This window comes from Physella acuta, unplaced genomic scaffold (assembly GCF_028476545.2).
Source record: "Physella acuta isolate Inbredline_101_S28 unplaced genomic scaffold, ASM2847654v3 ptg000144l, whole genome shotgun sequence".
Taxonomy (NCBI): domain Eukaryota; kingdom Metazoa; phylum Mollusca; class Gastropoda; family Physidae; genus Physella; species Physella acuta.
This window is the reverse complement of record NW_026731663.1, coordinates 508680-522041: the sequence shown is the minus strand read 5'-3', so window position 1 is coordinate 522041 and position 13362 is coordinate 508680. Positions and strand designations below refer to the sequence as shown.

Genomic DNA, 13362 nt, shown 5'->3' with positions numbered 1-13362 from the left:
TGAGACTGATCTCCCAACAATATGAGGATCTCTAAGTAAATTGTTTACTAATTCAGAAATCTCCAAACTGGCTTTTGTATACAGTTTCTTTCCTTAAGATATTAAAGAAACCGAAGACAGTTAACTCATTTAAGATAGGGGACCGACTTCAAATAGTAGACAAAAAGATATCAATATCAATGCTAGTGATCGTGCATGTAAGTATTACTTCAAATGGAAGAAATGGTTAGGGGAATCAGCTGAAATAACGTGCTTAGATATTGTTTTTACTTTTTACCCTTGACAACAAAGATGTACACGATACCTCTGAACTTAAAAAGATGATTGTCATAATTTACTTTGAACATTTTAATATTTTTATTGTTTGAGTTTATTGTATGAGATTGTTTGACGATTGTGCGTAGGTAAATATGTAAAATAAAATGAGTGGTGATCAATGGAAATAATAACTGTAATAGGTGTTAGGAGACGATGGTTTTACAAATGTCTTATTTTAGTTGTAAAATATGTGCATGATACATCACATCTGCGATTAGCAATTATTATGATTAGCGATTATGCCATAAAAAAATGTAACATTTAGACCAACGTTTATTCCCTATAATATAATGTAATATTTTAAAAGCAACCACCCCGTCTTATTATATAGCAACCCTCATCCCACCGACCCCTTCACATACATACAAAACACAACATAACGTATTATATAAAGAAAAACTACTTTTGTGTTAAAAGGGAAAATTCATGTGTTAGCTTATTAATTCCATTTAATCATCCTACAATTTGGATTGACAAGAACTTATAAAAATAGGTGTACGGGGAATCAAAGGCAGTTACCTAACATCTATACCACCACAGTACCCAATATAACAAAATACCACCAGTAGATTCTTCGTGATTTAGGCCTCTATAGATACATATATATATATATATATATATATATATATATATATATATATATATATATATATATATATATATATATATATATATATATATGCCCGATCCGTTGACAAGATAAATGTTTATTTCTTGATTAACATTTAAGTTAATAAAAAAACATCTAACTATCTGACAAATACAGTATTCTAAGAGTTCATGGGCTAATCTTGTACAAATCGCAAGTAAACAAATTCATCTAGCAAAATAAACGTATTTTTTCGGAGCCCCACAATTTTTTTTCTGTACTTGTGCACTATGAAAACATTTGAAACCGCTAAAATAAACAGACGACGTAGGAAGTGGTGAGTAAAATGGAAAGCCTGCTGTTTTGCTCGTGAGCACATAGCATTGATATGTGCTGACGGAGAATGCGCGTGCTCACACATTCCATCAGCCTTAGGGTTTTGGCACACGGCTGTCCCAGTTAGTGCTCACTCACTACCTGGTCGGCACACCTCACCTGTGTCAGGTGGGTTCCATAGAGGTGTTGTCTTTGGTTTCAAACTTGGCAACGTTACAAGTTTATCCTGTTTTCTTTATATTTTCTTTGCTAATGATTTGAGTACAGAGCCTTGTTGATTTTTTTTATGAGGGGATCTGCTGCCTGATGTTTAAGCCAACGATAGAAATGAAAAACAACGGCCAGATAAATTTTTCACGTAAAAACCAACTCTACTAAAAATGAAAAACAACGGCCAGATAAATTTTTGACGTAGAAACCAACTCTACTAGAATTTAAATCTGCTGCTTTCACTTATTTACCCCGTTGCATTTCAAGTGGAAGGCCTACAGGCAGAATAAGATACGTTAACTTTTAAAAACACAATAATTTAAATGTAACATTTATCCTTTTACCTTAATCATCTTACAAAAATTCAGCTTAAATTGCTTTTTTCAGATGCCAACCTATTAAGATTAGACTAATCATTCTAATCCTTTTTTTTAGAAGCTGATGTAATTTCTTGGCACTTAAAGCTGCTGTAGGAAATCATGAATCTTCACAGAAGTGGCTCAGCTAAGGGAAAGGATGGTAGGGGAGGGAGGGGGTTGTATCCCAACCTGTTTGTGTATCTTAGACTTATATACATAAGGGCGTCAGTTGACAGCTATGACCCAACGAAAGAAGGATAATGGTGGGGGGGGGGGGGCGGGGTTACTAATTATCAATTTTTAATAGTCACCATGATAAACGGGTTATTCTAGTGGTGTTGAATGATGTAGAACTGTTCAAAAACGGTTTAAAACTAGCGTAAACGTTACAAATATATTGCATGGCATTGGAGAGTATCACAATAAAGCTCAGATTGAAGTTGGTGGGTCTAGCTGATGTAAACAGTTCACAACAAACGGTACAGTAAAAGTATCAAATGATACGCTTAAAACATCTGGGGTTTTCTTTTCCAAGGATCCGGAGTTTTTAAAGAGCACCACAAACCAATTCATATAACTGGGAAATTTCAACCACTTGATGAAATGATTATAATGTATTTCTCTGAGGGTTTCAGCATTTAACAACACTACAAGGTTTAGGTTACCGAGTTAAAAAAAACATCTTATAATGACAAAGTTATACAAATTCATATATAGATATTATATATATACATACATATAAATAAATAAATAAATAAATAAATAAATAAATAAATAAATAAATAAATAAATAAATATATATATATATATATATATATATATATATATATATATATATATATATATATATATATATATGTATATATATATATATATATATATGTGTGTGTGTATGTGTGTGTGTGTGTGTGTGAATGCGGAAATGTGCATAGAGATGTGTTGTTACTGTCAGTCAATCATTCACATATGGGTATAGACACGTCATGTTTTACAGCATAGCAGAATAGGTTGTTTTACAATGGTGTGGATTTTAATGGAGATCTACAAGACTGCCCAATACGAAAATAAATATAACATGTTAATAAGGCGCACTCTGATTTCTTAATATTCATTAGAAGTTTGTATTTTTTAAAAAACAAGTAATTAAAATTTGATCAGATAACTTGACAATAACAGGTGTTAGACACCTGGACTAGCAAGGTGGGCCCATTTATATATATATATATGTATATATGTATATATATATATATATATATATATATATATATATATATATATATATATATATATATATATATAGTTCATATATATATATATAGTTCATATATATATATATATATATATATATATATATATATATATATATATATATATATATATATATATATATATATATATATATATATATACATGCAACTATTTACATCGGCCTATATGCCTATATACTACATGAATAACTCACCATTTGGTGCCATATGACAGGCTCATAATACCGACTCATGTCTACCGTATGTATGGCAATAAACGAAACCACAACCCAGCACCTTCAGTCTCTACCAGGAGTGAAAACCTCAGCGAAATAATCCGAATGTAGCGGACAGCCTTATCACAACACCTTTTCAATTTCAGCGGTGCCACGATTTAACCAAATTACTACGCTGGTTAGAACAGACCACGCACATCCAAGAAACAATCCGCAAGTAAAATAAAAAGCGGTTAAATGAGGTTTAAGTTGTCAAGAGTTTAGTCTTTCTTCCAGACACTCCAGATTCAACCTGACTAGAATATTCCCTGTTGAAATCTGGGCGTTGCCCAGCTGCGCGCGCACTAAAAGATTATAGGAATCGCGCAGAAAGGTAACATCAAAAGATAATGTAAATATAAAGAGAAATAAAAAGCTGGATTCTAGGGAAAAACGAACTTGTTAAAACGAAAGTACAGGTAGTCAAAGTAAATAACTTTAGTGAAGAAGAGTTCTAGTTTGTTGTTATTTGATTGACCAACTCTAAGGCTGTCAACCTAAGTTTTAATTAGTGTTGTTGTTTTTAATTGACCTTAATTGGATGGGTCGCCGTGGTCTGGACAAAGAGTGCTCGAATGCAAACCCGAAAGTCTAGATGTCGCATCTAGTACTGACCACAACGTCCCTTCATATGCCGTGGTCAAGAAACCGATGAACTCTATCAGTTATCAACACTGAATAATCAGGTCCGAAAAGAGAATTTTTCACATTCACTTAAAGGCTACTCTGTTACTAGAAGTCCTAGTGTTTTAAAAATCTCTTTTGTTTCATGTATAAGAAGACTACAGCCAAAGTTTGAAGCTAGATAACTGAAGTACAATTTTGTATCGAGATTACCAGAGGCTAACAGGTAAAACAGGTGACTGCTGTGACAGTTAAAACAGATGAATCCAGTCCAAATGCACGCGTCATCATTCTCATATTATCATTCACAGACCATCATTCACACATCATCGTTCACACACCATCATTCACACACCATCATTCAAACATCATCGTTCACACACCAGCATACACATCATCATTTGCGCATGATCATTCACACATTATCATTCACACATCATCATTTACGCATAATCATTCAAAAATCATCATTCATTCACCATCATTTACACATCATCATTCACACATCATCATTCACACATCATCATTCACTCACCATCATTCACACACCATGATGTAGTACCAACATATAGTAAAAACAACATCAAACATAATGTCACAGAGTGTGCGTAGTGTACACATGTGCCAACAAGCTGAGAAACACAGCCAGGATGAGAGAGGACAAAAAGTTGACCCTAGATCTGTATATGTTACTTATCTGGACGTATAATCAATACAAGCCATAGAACCTTTGGTACAAGCCATCGAACCATCGGTACAAAGCATCGATTCTGTGGTACAAGGCATCGAACCTTTGGTACAACGCATCGAACCTTTGGTACAAGCCATCGAACCATCGGTACAAAGCATCGATTCTGTGGTACAAGGCATCGAACCTTTGGTACAACGCATCGAACCTTTGGTACAAGACATCGAATCTGTGGTACAACGCATCAAATCTAAATGCAACACATTGAACCTGCGGTACAGAACCCCGAACTTCTGGTTGCACCCTAAAGCTTGCAACTCCGATGATTTATGATACGCCCATGTGATGCCGTATCTATGGTGATACGCCCACGTGATACGGTATCTATGGTAACATGTTTGATAACCAAATTTCCTTAAGGTAAACACCGTTCCCTAGCCAACCTTTATACCTGTATATCTACGAAAAAGCTGCAATAGGATGCCGTTTGAGATACGGCAATACCTTATCAAAGCCTGTCTAGAAATGACATTTGCACTTCTTAATGAGATGATTCCCAAAAGAGCTGATACCAGTTACTTGATCAGATATGTGTCGAGTGTAATTTTGGACGAACATGATCAGATAAAACAATAAAGGTTGCACCTGCACATCGTGCAATCACACACACGACTAACTTATGAGCCGTGAGTCGGGTAAATTAGATTGTTGGAGCCATGAGCTCACGTGAATAATTTGACTTAAGGGGCCTTACACTTCCATGAATTCAACACCATTTAGAGTCGCTAGCATACAGTGACATAAAGTGTTAGTTCATCTAACAAGCCGCCCACCAAACATAAAACTGTATGAGCTATTTTATTCTACCACGCAGTACTTCGTGTATAACATTTTATGTGCTACTTCCAACGCCCAAAGTGTGATGTTATATGATTTAGGTTGACACAAAAATGAAAGCCAAATTAGTCCCATATGTGGCCAATATAATTTTCTTTTAGTCAAGGGAAACTTTAAAGGTGTTCTGGTGAGCTCACTATAATTAATGCAAAACAGATGCATATCAATTTTTCTTGAAATTTACATACCTATCTTTGTATGTTTGTTTTTTCAATGTATATATTAACCATACTAATTTCTCTGTGTTTAGTTCAGGTTTGCTTTAAGTTTTGTGTTAGTTGCTGATTACGTTAACTATCATCTCGTATTACCTACAATCAAGTAGAAGTTATCTCCCCAGTGCTAGTACAAGCACCATAGGATGGTTGTCAATTGACTAGTACGATTATCTCCCTTGAGTGACTTAACTCCCCTATACCAGTTCCCTAAAGTGATTTACACCCCCCCCCCCCCCTATACTGAGTCTGGTGCCAAGCTTTAAATGTCGAGGGTGTACGCCATGTCCCGTCCAGACCTTTTGGTGTCTGTTGTTCTCTGATACTGCCGTATGTAGGTGAGCGACTGTACCAGGTGAAGCGGTCCAATCCTGCCGCGTCAATACATTTTTACCTGCAAGCCTTTTCTTGTTGACATAAACTCATAAACTCTGAGCAGATGTTGGGAAATCAGACGTAATTCATGTTCACATTCAGACATGTGTTTAGCTCGTGGTTTTTCCATTTGTTTATGATCACTGGCATGAAAAGTATTTCATCAGTTCTGGATTAAAATCCACCAAATTACCTAGTTTCTGTGTCAAATTTAAGGCTAACTGGTATTTTACGGATAAAGTTAAATGTGAGAAAAAATAATAAGGATTGGGGAGGGGTGATACTGGACTTACACCTGAGTGTGGGGTGGGGGCTTTGAACTTAAGGTTGTGGGGGAGGAGCGTTGACATGTTGCACTAGCCTACCACTAAGCCTCTATCACGAACATATTTTAATGTTTACATTGTTTGATTGGTTAGAAATTTGCTAATCTTGAGCTCTATAAATATTGACCGAGATCAAATGATATGTTTTGTCTGTACAATTTTAAAGTCTATAAAATTTAGGGTCATTAATAAGAAAAATATTTTGTAAACAAATATTTTTGAGCAGTGTTTCTTCCAGACTTTTTTCTCCGGGGGGAAGGGGGGGGGGGACTTTCTTCGGGGGGGGGGGGCTATGCCTGGAAGAAACTCTGTTTTTGAGCCGTTAGCTATGCTCACGTCATACTTAACAAAAGTGTGTTATTACTAGAGGGCACCTTTACATTGGAAAAAGCTTATGATTGGTTCAATGTGTCACGTGTCTGTCAGATCCGTATGTTAGTGGCTGACTAAAACACAAGCTCAGCACTGAATGTTTGAACGTGGCACGATTTTGTTGTCATAAATCCTGGTTAACTTCTCTCACCAGATGTTTTCTATTGTATAAGACTAATACTACTGGTAGTACATGGGAGCTAAGTTCAGTGAGTTCAAATAAAAAAGCTTGTACTTCAACCGATAACTTTTTGGCAATCTATTCGCAGTTTCAATGAATGTTGTTTCCAACAAAAAAGTTAACGCGAGCCAAACAATGTTATGAGTTTTAAACTAGTTAAGACCCCACCCACCATGTCTACGACATTATCACACACCAAATTTAAATTGTTTACTCGATTTATATCACCAAATCTTTTATATACGTAATATCTTTTAAACAGAGATAAACGCGAAATGATTTTGAAACAATCACTTTATTCTCCATAGTTTTTAGAGACGAGAGAAAAACGTGCCAGCGCCCCCGCCATTTTGCGTTGATTTCGCGAGGGATGCAAGACGAATGACTCCAGCATTACCTGCTGATGTTGATGGTCTATTCTTAGATGTGCAAGCCATCAACTTGTTGCTGGCAAGGCTTTCACCTTGTAAGATGCTGACTTAGCGCGATGATTACGTTGGGGTGGAGGGCTGGGGGTGGATTTACTGGCAGTTCACCATGGAAACAAGAGGTTTATACGAAACTAATTTTACCTTAAATTATGGATGAGTTTTGTTTCGTAAAAGTGGGATGAATACAACTACCAATAACTGATTTAGAGAGATTAGTTTTTATAAGCAACTTTGTCTTAGTTAGCTGCACCCCCCTCCCACAACATCCCCCCACCCCCTCAATTTATATCAACCCCACCCCACCCAATACCCATCATTAGGGTCAGGGCCGACTTGTCTATTAGGCACAGTAGGCACTGTATTCGCCCCGCTTAAATACATCCATCACAGTAGTTATTGCTATAACAACATCTGGAGTATCAGTCACGGTCGCCAACTGGGAATCCAAACAAGTGCCTAGACCTAGGAAACAAGTGCCTAGACCTAGGAAACAAGTGCCTAGACCTACGAATCAAGTGTCTAGACCTACGAAACAAGTGTCTAGACCTACGAAACAAGTGCCTAGACCTACGAAACAAGTGCCTAGACCTACGAAACAAGTGCCTAGACCTACGAAACAAGTGCCTAGACATACGAAACAAGTGCCTAGACATACGAAAAAAGTGCCTAGACCTACGAAACAAGTGCCTAGACATATGAAACAAGTGCCTAGACCTACGAAATAAGTGCCTAGACCTACGAAATAAGTGCCTAGACCTACGAAACAAGTGCCTAGACCTACGAAACAAGTGCCTAGACCTACGAAATAAGTGCCTAGACGTACTAAATAAGTGCCTAGACCTACGAAACAAGTACCTAGACCAACGAAACAAGTGCCTAAACCTACGAAACAAGTGCCTAGACCTACGAAACACGTGCCTAGACCTACGAAACAAGTGCCTAGACCTACGAAACAAGTGCCTAGACCTACGAAACAAGTGCCTAGACCTACGAAACAAGTGCCTAGACCTACGAAACAAGTACCTAGACCTACGAAACAAGTGCCTAGACCTACTAAGACATCAAACTACCCAGATTACGGTTCACTCAAAAAAAGTATTCATTCTAAATGTAAGCAATTATAATATTAGCCTTTCCAGAAGGGGTTGGGGGTATAAAATGGGCCAATAACAAATGAAACAAATACCATACTGTAGTTGCTATCTACGATAAAACATTGTAATAAACTATAACCAATGATGTTTTGCCAACATAAACGAAGCCAAAAAAAATAATAGTTTAGCCTGTGCCAATTGCTAATACTGAGAGCAGAGCAGCCAAATTAAAAAACAAAAATTGGCTTCTTTTTTGGTGAGATGGGTGGGGGCTTTCCCCTGCCTCGCTTCAAGAAAAAATAAATAAATGACTAGTGAAAAAAATTAACGGTGCTTCTAAAACTTATACTTTAATAAGTGACCAAATGATATCCCTGCTGAGGATTCATTTCTCACATAGTTAAATTTATTTATACACACGTGTAAGCTGACGTGTAAATCTACATTATAACATACCCCTGCGATAGAAAACATTTTTATTGAACACCTACTTTCATATTAAACCTATACCAAATTGCTAAAAAAAAATTCTGTATGCAGGAATCGAAAAGGTTATTATTTAAGTGTATTAGGTATAATTTGTCTGAAATAGAAGCTTATAAGGAATCTTACACAACTTATTTCAACTCAGTAGTAATACGACCATAACAAAACAAAACATAGGAAGCCATTGTACCTGGGATGTGTGGTGTGTGTGGGTGGGGGGGGGGGAGAGACTAAAGGTAAGCTAAATATTTGCCCCATCTAGGTGGAGCAGTTCAAATCATCATTAACAGCGCTTACTGCTCCTTGTTGCTTAAGTTAGGCTCATCTCAAACTGATCCCCATCAGGTTTGGAGAAGAAGGTAAAATTAGCCGGTGGTTAATTAAAAGGGTTACTCTAATTAGAGGCGTTGTTACATGCAGAGTTCACTATTCCTCCCTATTGGCTCAGTTTGCTAAATATTAATATGTAAAAAAAGAGTAAATGATTATCTATTGGCACTCATATTGTGTACTCAAAGCTAGTCATTTCTCTTTTCCCGAGCTAGCTAATAAAAACAAAGCAGAGAAGAAAAAGATAGAAAATAAACCCACGCGACCTTCAGATGCACAAAACACAGACCGACAATTGAACTTAACGTACGACAAAATATGTTCGATTTCTTTGTTTTATGCTAGCCCCTAATCAACTCAGTAATTAGCTTGCTGCAGAATTAATATTGTAATGAGACTTCAAAGATTACGCTTTAAAAAAAGCATTATCTAAAGCATTGCCCATTTCCACGGTGTAATCATGAAAGTTACAGTGGAAACACCATTGGTAAAGCATCTAAAACAAGAACCCGCGTATGTATATCATAGAGAACAGAAAACATTATTTTCACACGCCTATTTTATATAAAGGAAAACACTTGCATGGACTGTATTTGCTCCCCCCCCCCCTTCCTCAATAATTTTGGCCATTTTAGCAACTCTTCCAAGAATTTTTTTTGACATTTTGCTATCATATGTCTTGGATCCCGTTCAGTAACGGCAGCTACTAGTTTCTCTACCTCTGTGTATATAGAAAACCACTTCAAATTTTATATCATTTTCATTATTTTAACTACCAACTGCTACTGATGAACTAAGGTTTATAAATACACTCCGCCAGGCTGGACTTCGGTAAGATGTTGGTTTAAAAATGCCTATACTATTGACTACTTTTCAATTAACCTTTCAAAAAACTCAGAGATATGGCATAATTTACACGTTTTAAAAATCATAAGCACTATAAGTTATAATGCATTATGTGACAGACAGGACGTATATATTAAAATCATAGTCCTTCCACACAAGTATCACTTTCAGTTCTGTAGCGCCCTTTTTAAGACAGTGCTAATTTACGTAGGTAAAATAAACCGCAAAATCTACACTGTCCTGTGTTCTACGTTCTAGGTCAATGATTGCAGCGAATTCATTTATTTTGGAGTGGTCAGCCTTGAAATTATGGAGGCACTTTACACTTTCGGGGTAGCGTACTCTAATTTTTATGTAAATTATTTTTTTTTCGCAGGCGGTGGGGGAGGGGGGGGGGGGTTAAGGCGTGCTTTGGATGGGAAGGTGGGGTCTGTACCCCCTTAAAAGATGCCTGAAAGAAACCCTGCTGACTGGCGGTAAAGTCTCCAGCTGTTGACCGTGTGGTGTAAGTGTAAAGCGACGTCTGACCCCTACAGCACTAACCCACACTGACTTACAGCGTTTAACAATGAAGATATGACCAGAAACACGTTTTCAATCTTATTTCTGTACTGTATTTTCAGCCTTTATTGGATAAAGATTTTAAAAATTTTAATCTCTTAATAATAGATAATCGAGAAGTGCAAGGACGAATTTAATTCCAGCCGCTTTAGAGATGACTTTTTAATACGGTTCATGTTCGTGTAAGCTCTATTTAGCCTGCTCATCTTTTAGATTCTACTCAACGATTGCTGTCATCCTAATATTCTAATAGGGTTTCGTTCCATCTGATTGATGACAACGTAAAATTGAGTCGAATGTTTTCAGATTACGGTCATGTTTACTGCTAACTGCGATCTTTATTTTTATAACGAAACATGGTTCCCTGGCAACCTCTAAAGAACATTTAGGAAGCAGCCGGTCTGCATTCACTTATTATTCTAGATCAGATCTGTGTATACTTCTGTGTTTCATACGTGTATTAGTGTTTTTATGCTGTAATTATGGTAACGGCGTTTTACCAGAATATAATGATATACATCTTAAAGGTTGATTAGCTACTTATAATAAAAAACATTTTGTTCCTAATAATGTACTTCCCTCTCCTTCTATCTCAAAATTTGTCTAAAATGTCCGAACCAAATGACCAAACTAATGCACTACCCCTCACCCCCCCCCCCCCCCCCCCCATACCCGATAGAATGAGTACACGGGCCCAGGTAAACTATCACACAGTCATCTATCATTTGCTCAGAATATAACTAACAAAGTCTGGTAAAATCAGTAATCAATTACAACTTTCAAAGACAATCAATTTGAAATAGCCAGAAATATAAAAGCAAATCGAGCTATATAATATAGGGTACATGTAAATAGTGAATACAACTACATTGCTGTTTACGAGTCGAATTTAAAATATTTCAAGCATTCCCATTTTAATGAAGTGGTATGTGGTGTGAGGAGTGGTGGTGTGAGGAATGTGTGGGGAAAGACGTTGGGTAGCAAAAGTGTGGGTATGTTGTGTGGGGGGAGTGCTGTGTGGTAAGGTGGTGGGTGAGGTGTGGGGGGAGTGCTGTGTTGTAATGTGGAGGGTGAGGTGTGTAGGGGAGAGGGGATGTGTGTTATGATGATGGGTATGGTGTATTTGGGGGGGGGGGGGGGTTCTTCTGTGTTCTTGTGATGGGTATATATTTACTGACAATCTTTTTTCTTTTTTTTTACCCCCCCCCCCCCCTCCATTAACCTAAAACCTAAGAATTTTTTTTCTAGTTATTCGTACATTTATGTCCGATTTAAAAAAAAATCATTTTATTTTCACGATCACATTGAAGAATTAATAACATTTTAAAATAAAATCTTTAAAAAAAGCAACTGTTAGTGTTATAGATGTAGTTAATACATAACAGAGTCTTTTGCACTAATTCTTTAACCATTGTAGTGTTTGGTCTATATAGGGAGCGCATTGCCGTTTATACATTTAGTATACAACTTATGCACAATGTCAAATAATATAAGATTTTTTTTTATTTTTCAAATGTTTATTTTACATTTAGCTATAGTCAGATTATTTAAAAGATAAAAATCCATTGGGTAGCGAAAAATAAAGCAGTACTCTGTTTATTTAAATCAATGCACAGCTCTTAGTAACTTCCATCACAATATAAACAAAGTATAAACTAATTACTAAAGCTTATTAGATTTTACATTTCTTTAAAAATATTTTAAACGTAGAAAATAAAAAAAAAAATGCATATTGTTTATAAATCTAATTGCAGCCACTGATATTTATTTTTTTACATAATTTTTTTTTTGAATACATAAAAATTCAATGCTTCTTTGTACCACTTAAAGCATATGCTATTTTTGCTATCATAAAGTGTTAAAATATTTTATAAAGATAAGAATATATTAATCTAAAATTCAGATTATAATAAAAATAGCCACGCGTTGTTTTTTTTCTTGGAAATTGATATAATAATTTATAATAGGAAAAAAAATAAGGGAGATAATTTAAAAAACACAACCCGGAAGGGAGAGCATGATAGTGAAATATAAGGGAGGCAATAAAAGTGAAGGAAAAAAACGAAAGACAACTTACGGGAAAGCTGGAAGGTGTACGTCGAAACAGGCGAAAAGCGCGAATCGTTGGCGGTACGGGGAATCCTCGAGTCGGCTGAGAAGACGGTCTTCGTTGCACGTGCTTACAGGTAAATTTACCGTTTGGGCATGCTCACTGGCTCTAGTCATAGGGGTGTGTGGTGTAAACGTGATTTGGAAGCTGATACCATTTTTATTCCTCGTTTAATATTTTCAGGACGTACAATTTATAAAAGCATTATATTATATGCTGTTGTTTCGTGTCGTTCACTAGCCATTGTATTACAGCTAGTTACCAAAGTTTGAGGAAAACACACCTGTTCCACCCCTGTTTAGAAAATGGGCTGGCCCACGATAAGGCTGACTGTGTAGATTGGACGGCTCTGCCTATACAAGGGAAGACGTTTTGGAGTTCGCGCGGGGTTATTTTTAAGTGGAGATTCGCTGCAAGTGGGTCAAATAACAAATGTTGTGTGTTGGAGGGCTGAGCGCTAGGCACCAACACAGTGTGCGTAACATGCAGAGT

The 13362-nt window shown here is 36.4% G+C and overlaps 2 protein-coding genes across 10 annotated transcripts in view; one reads left to right on the top strand and one right to left on the bottom strand.

Moving 5' to 3' along the window:
• The window catches only part of LOC131935367 (uncharacterized), a 45459-nt gene extending 32496 nt beyond the window's left edge, over positions 1-12963 (bottom strand). For 8 of the 9 annotated variants that reach the window (XM_059291731.1, XM_059291733.1, XM_059291732.1 and 5 more), the window contains exon 1: positions 3275-3596. In XM_059291731.1, the coding sequence (XP_059147714.1) occupies positions 3275-3313 (39 nt within the window). In that variant the 5' untranslated portion in view covers positions 3314-3596. Of the gene's footprint in view, positions 1-3274; positions 3597-12837 lie in introns of those variants that run through there. The other variant, XM_059291735.1, reaches the window with a different exon arrangement.
• The window catches only part of LOC131935375 (putative tRNA N6-adenosine threonylcarbamoyltransferase), a 325139-nt gene that overhangs the window by 266218 nt on the left and 45559 nt on the right, over positions 1-13362 (top strand). The gene's annotated exons all lie outside the window — the stretch shown is intronic.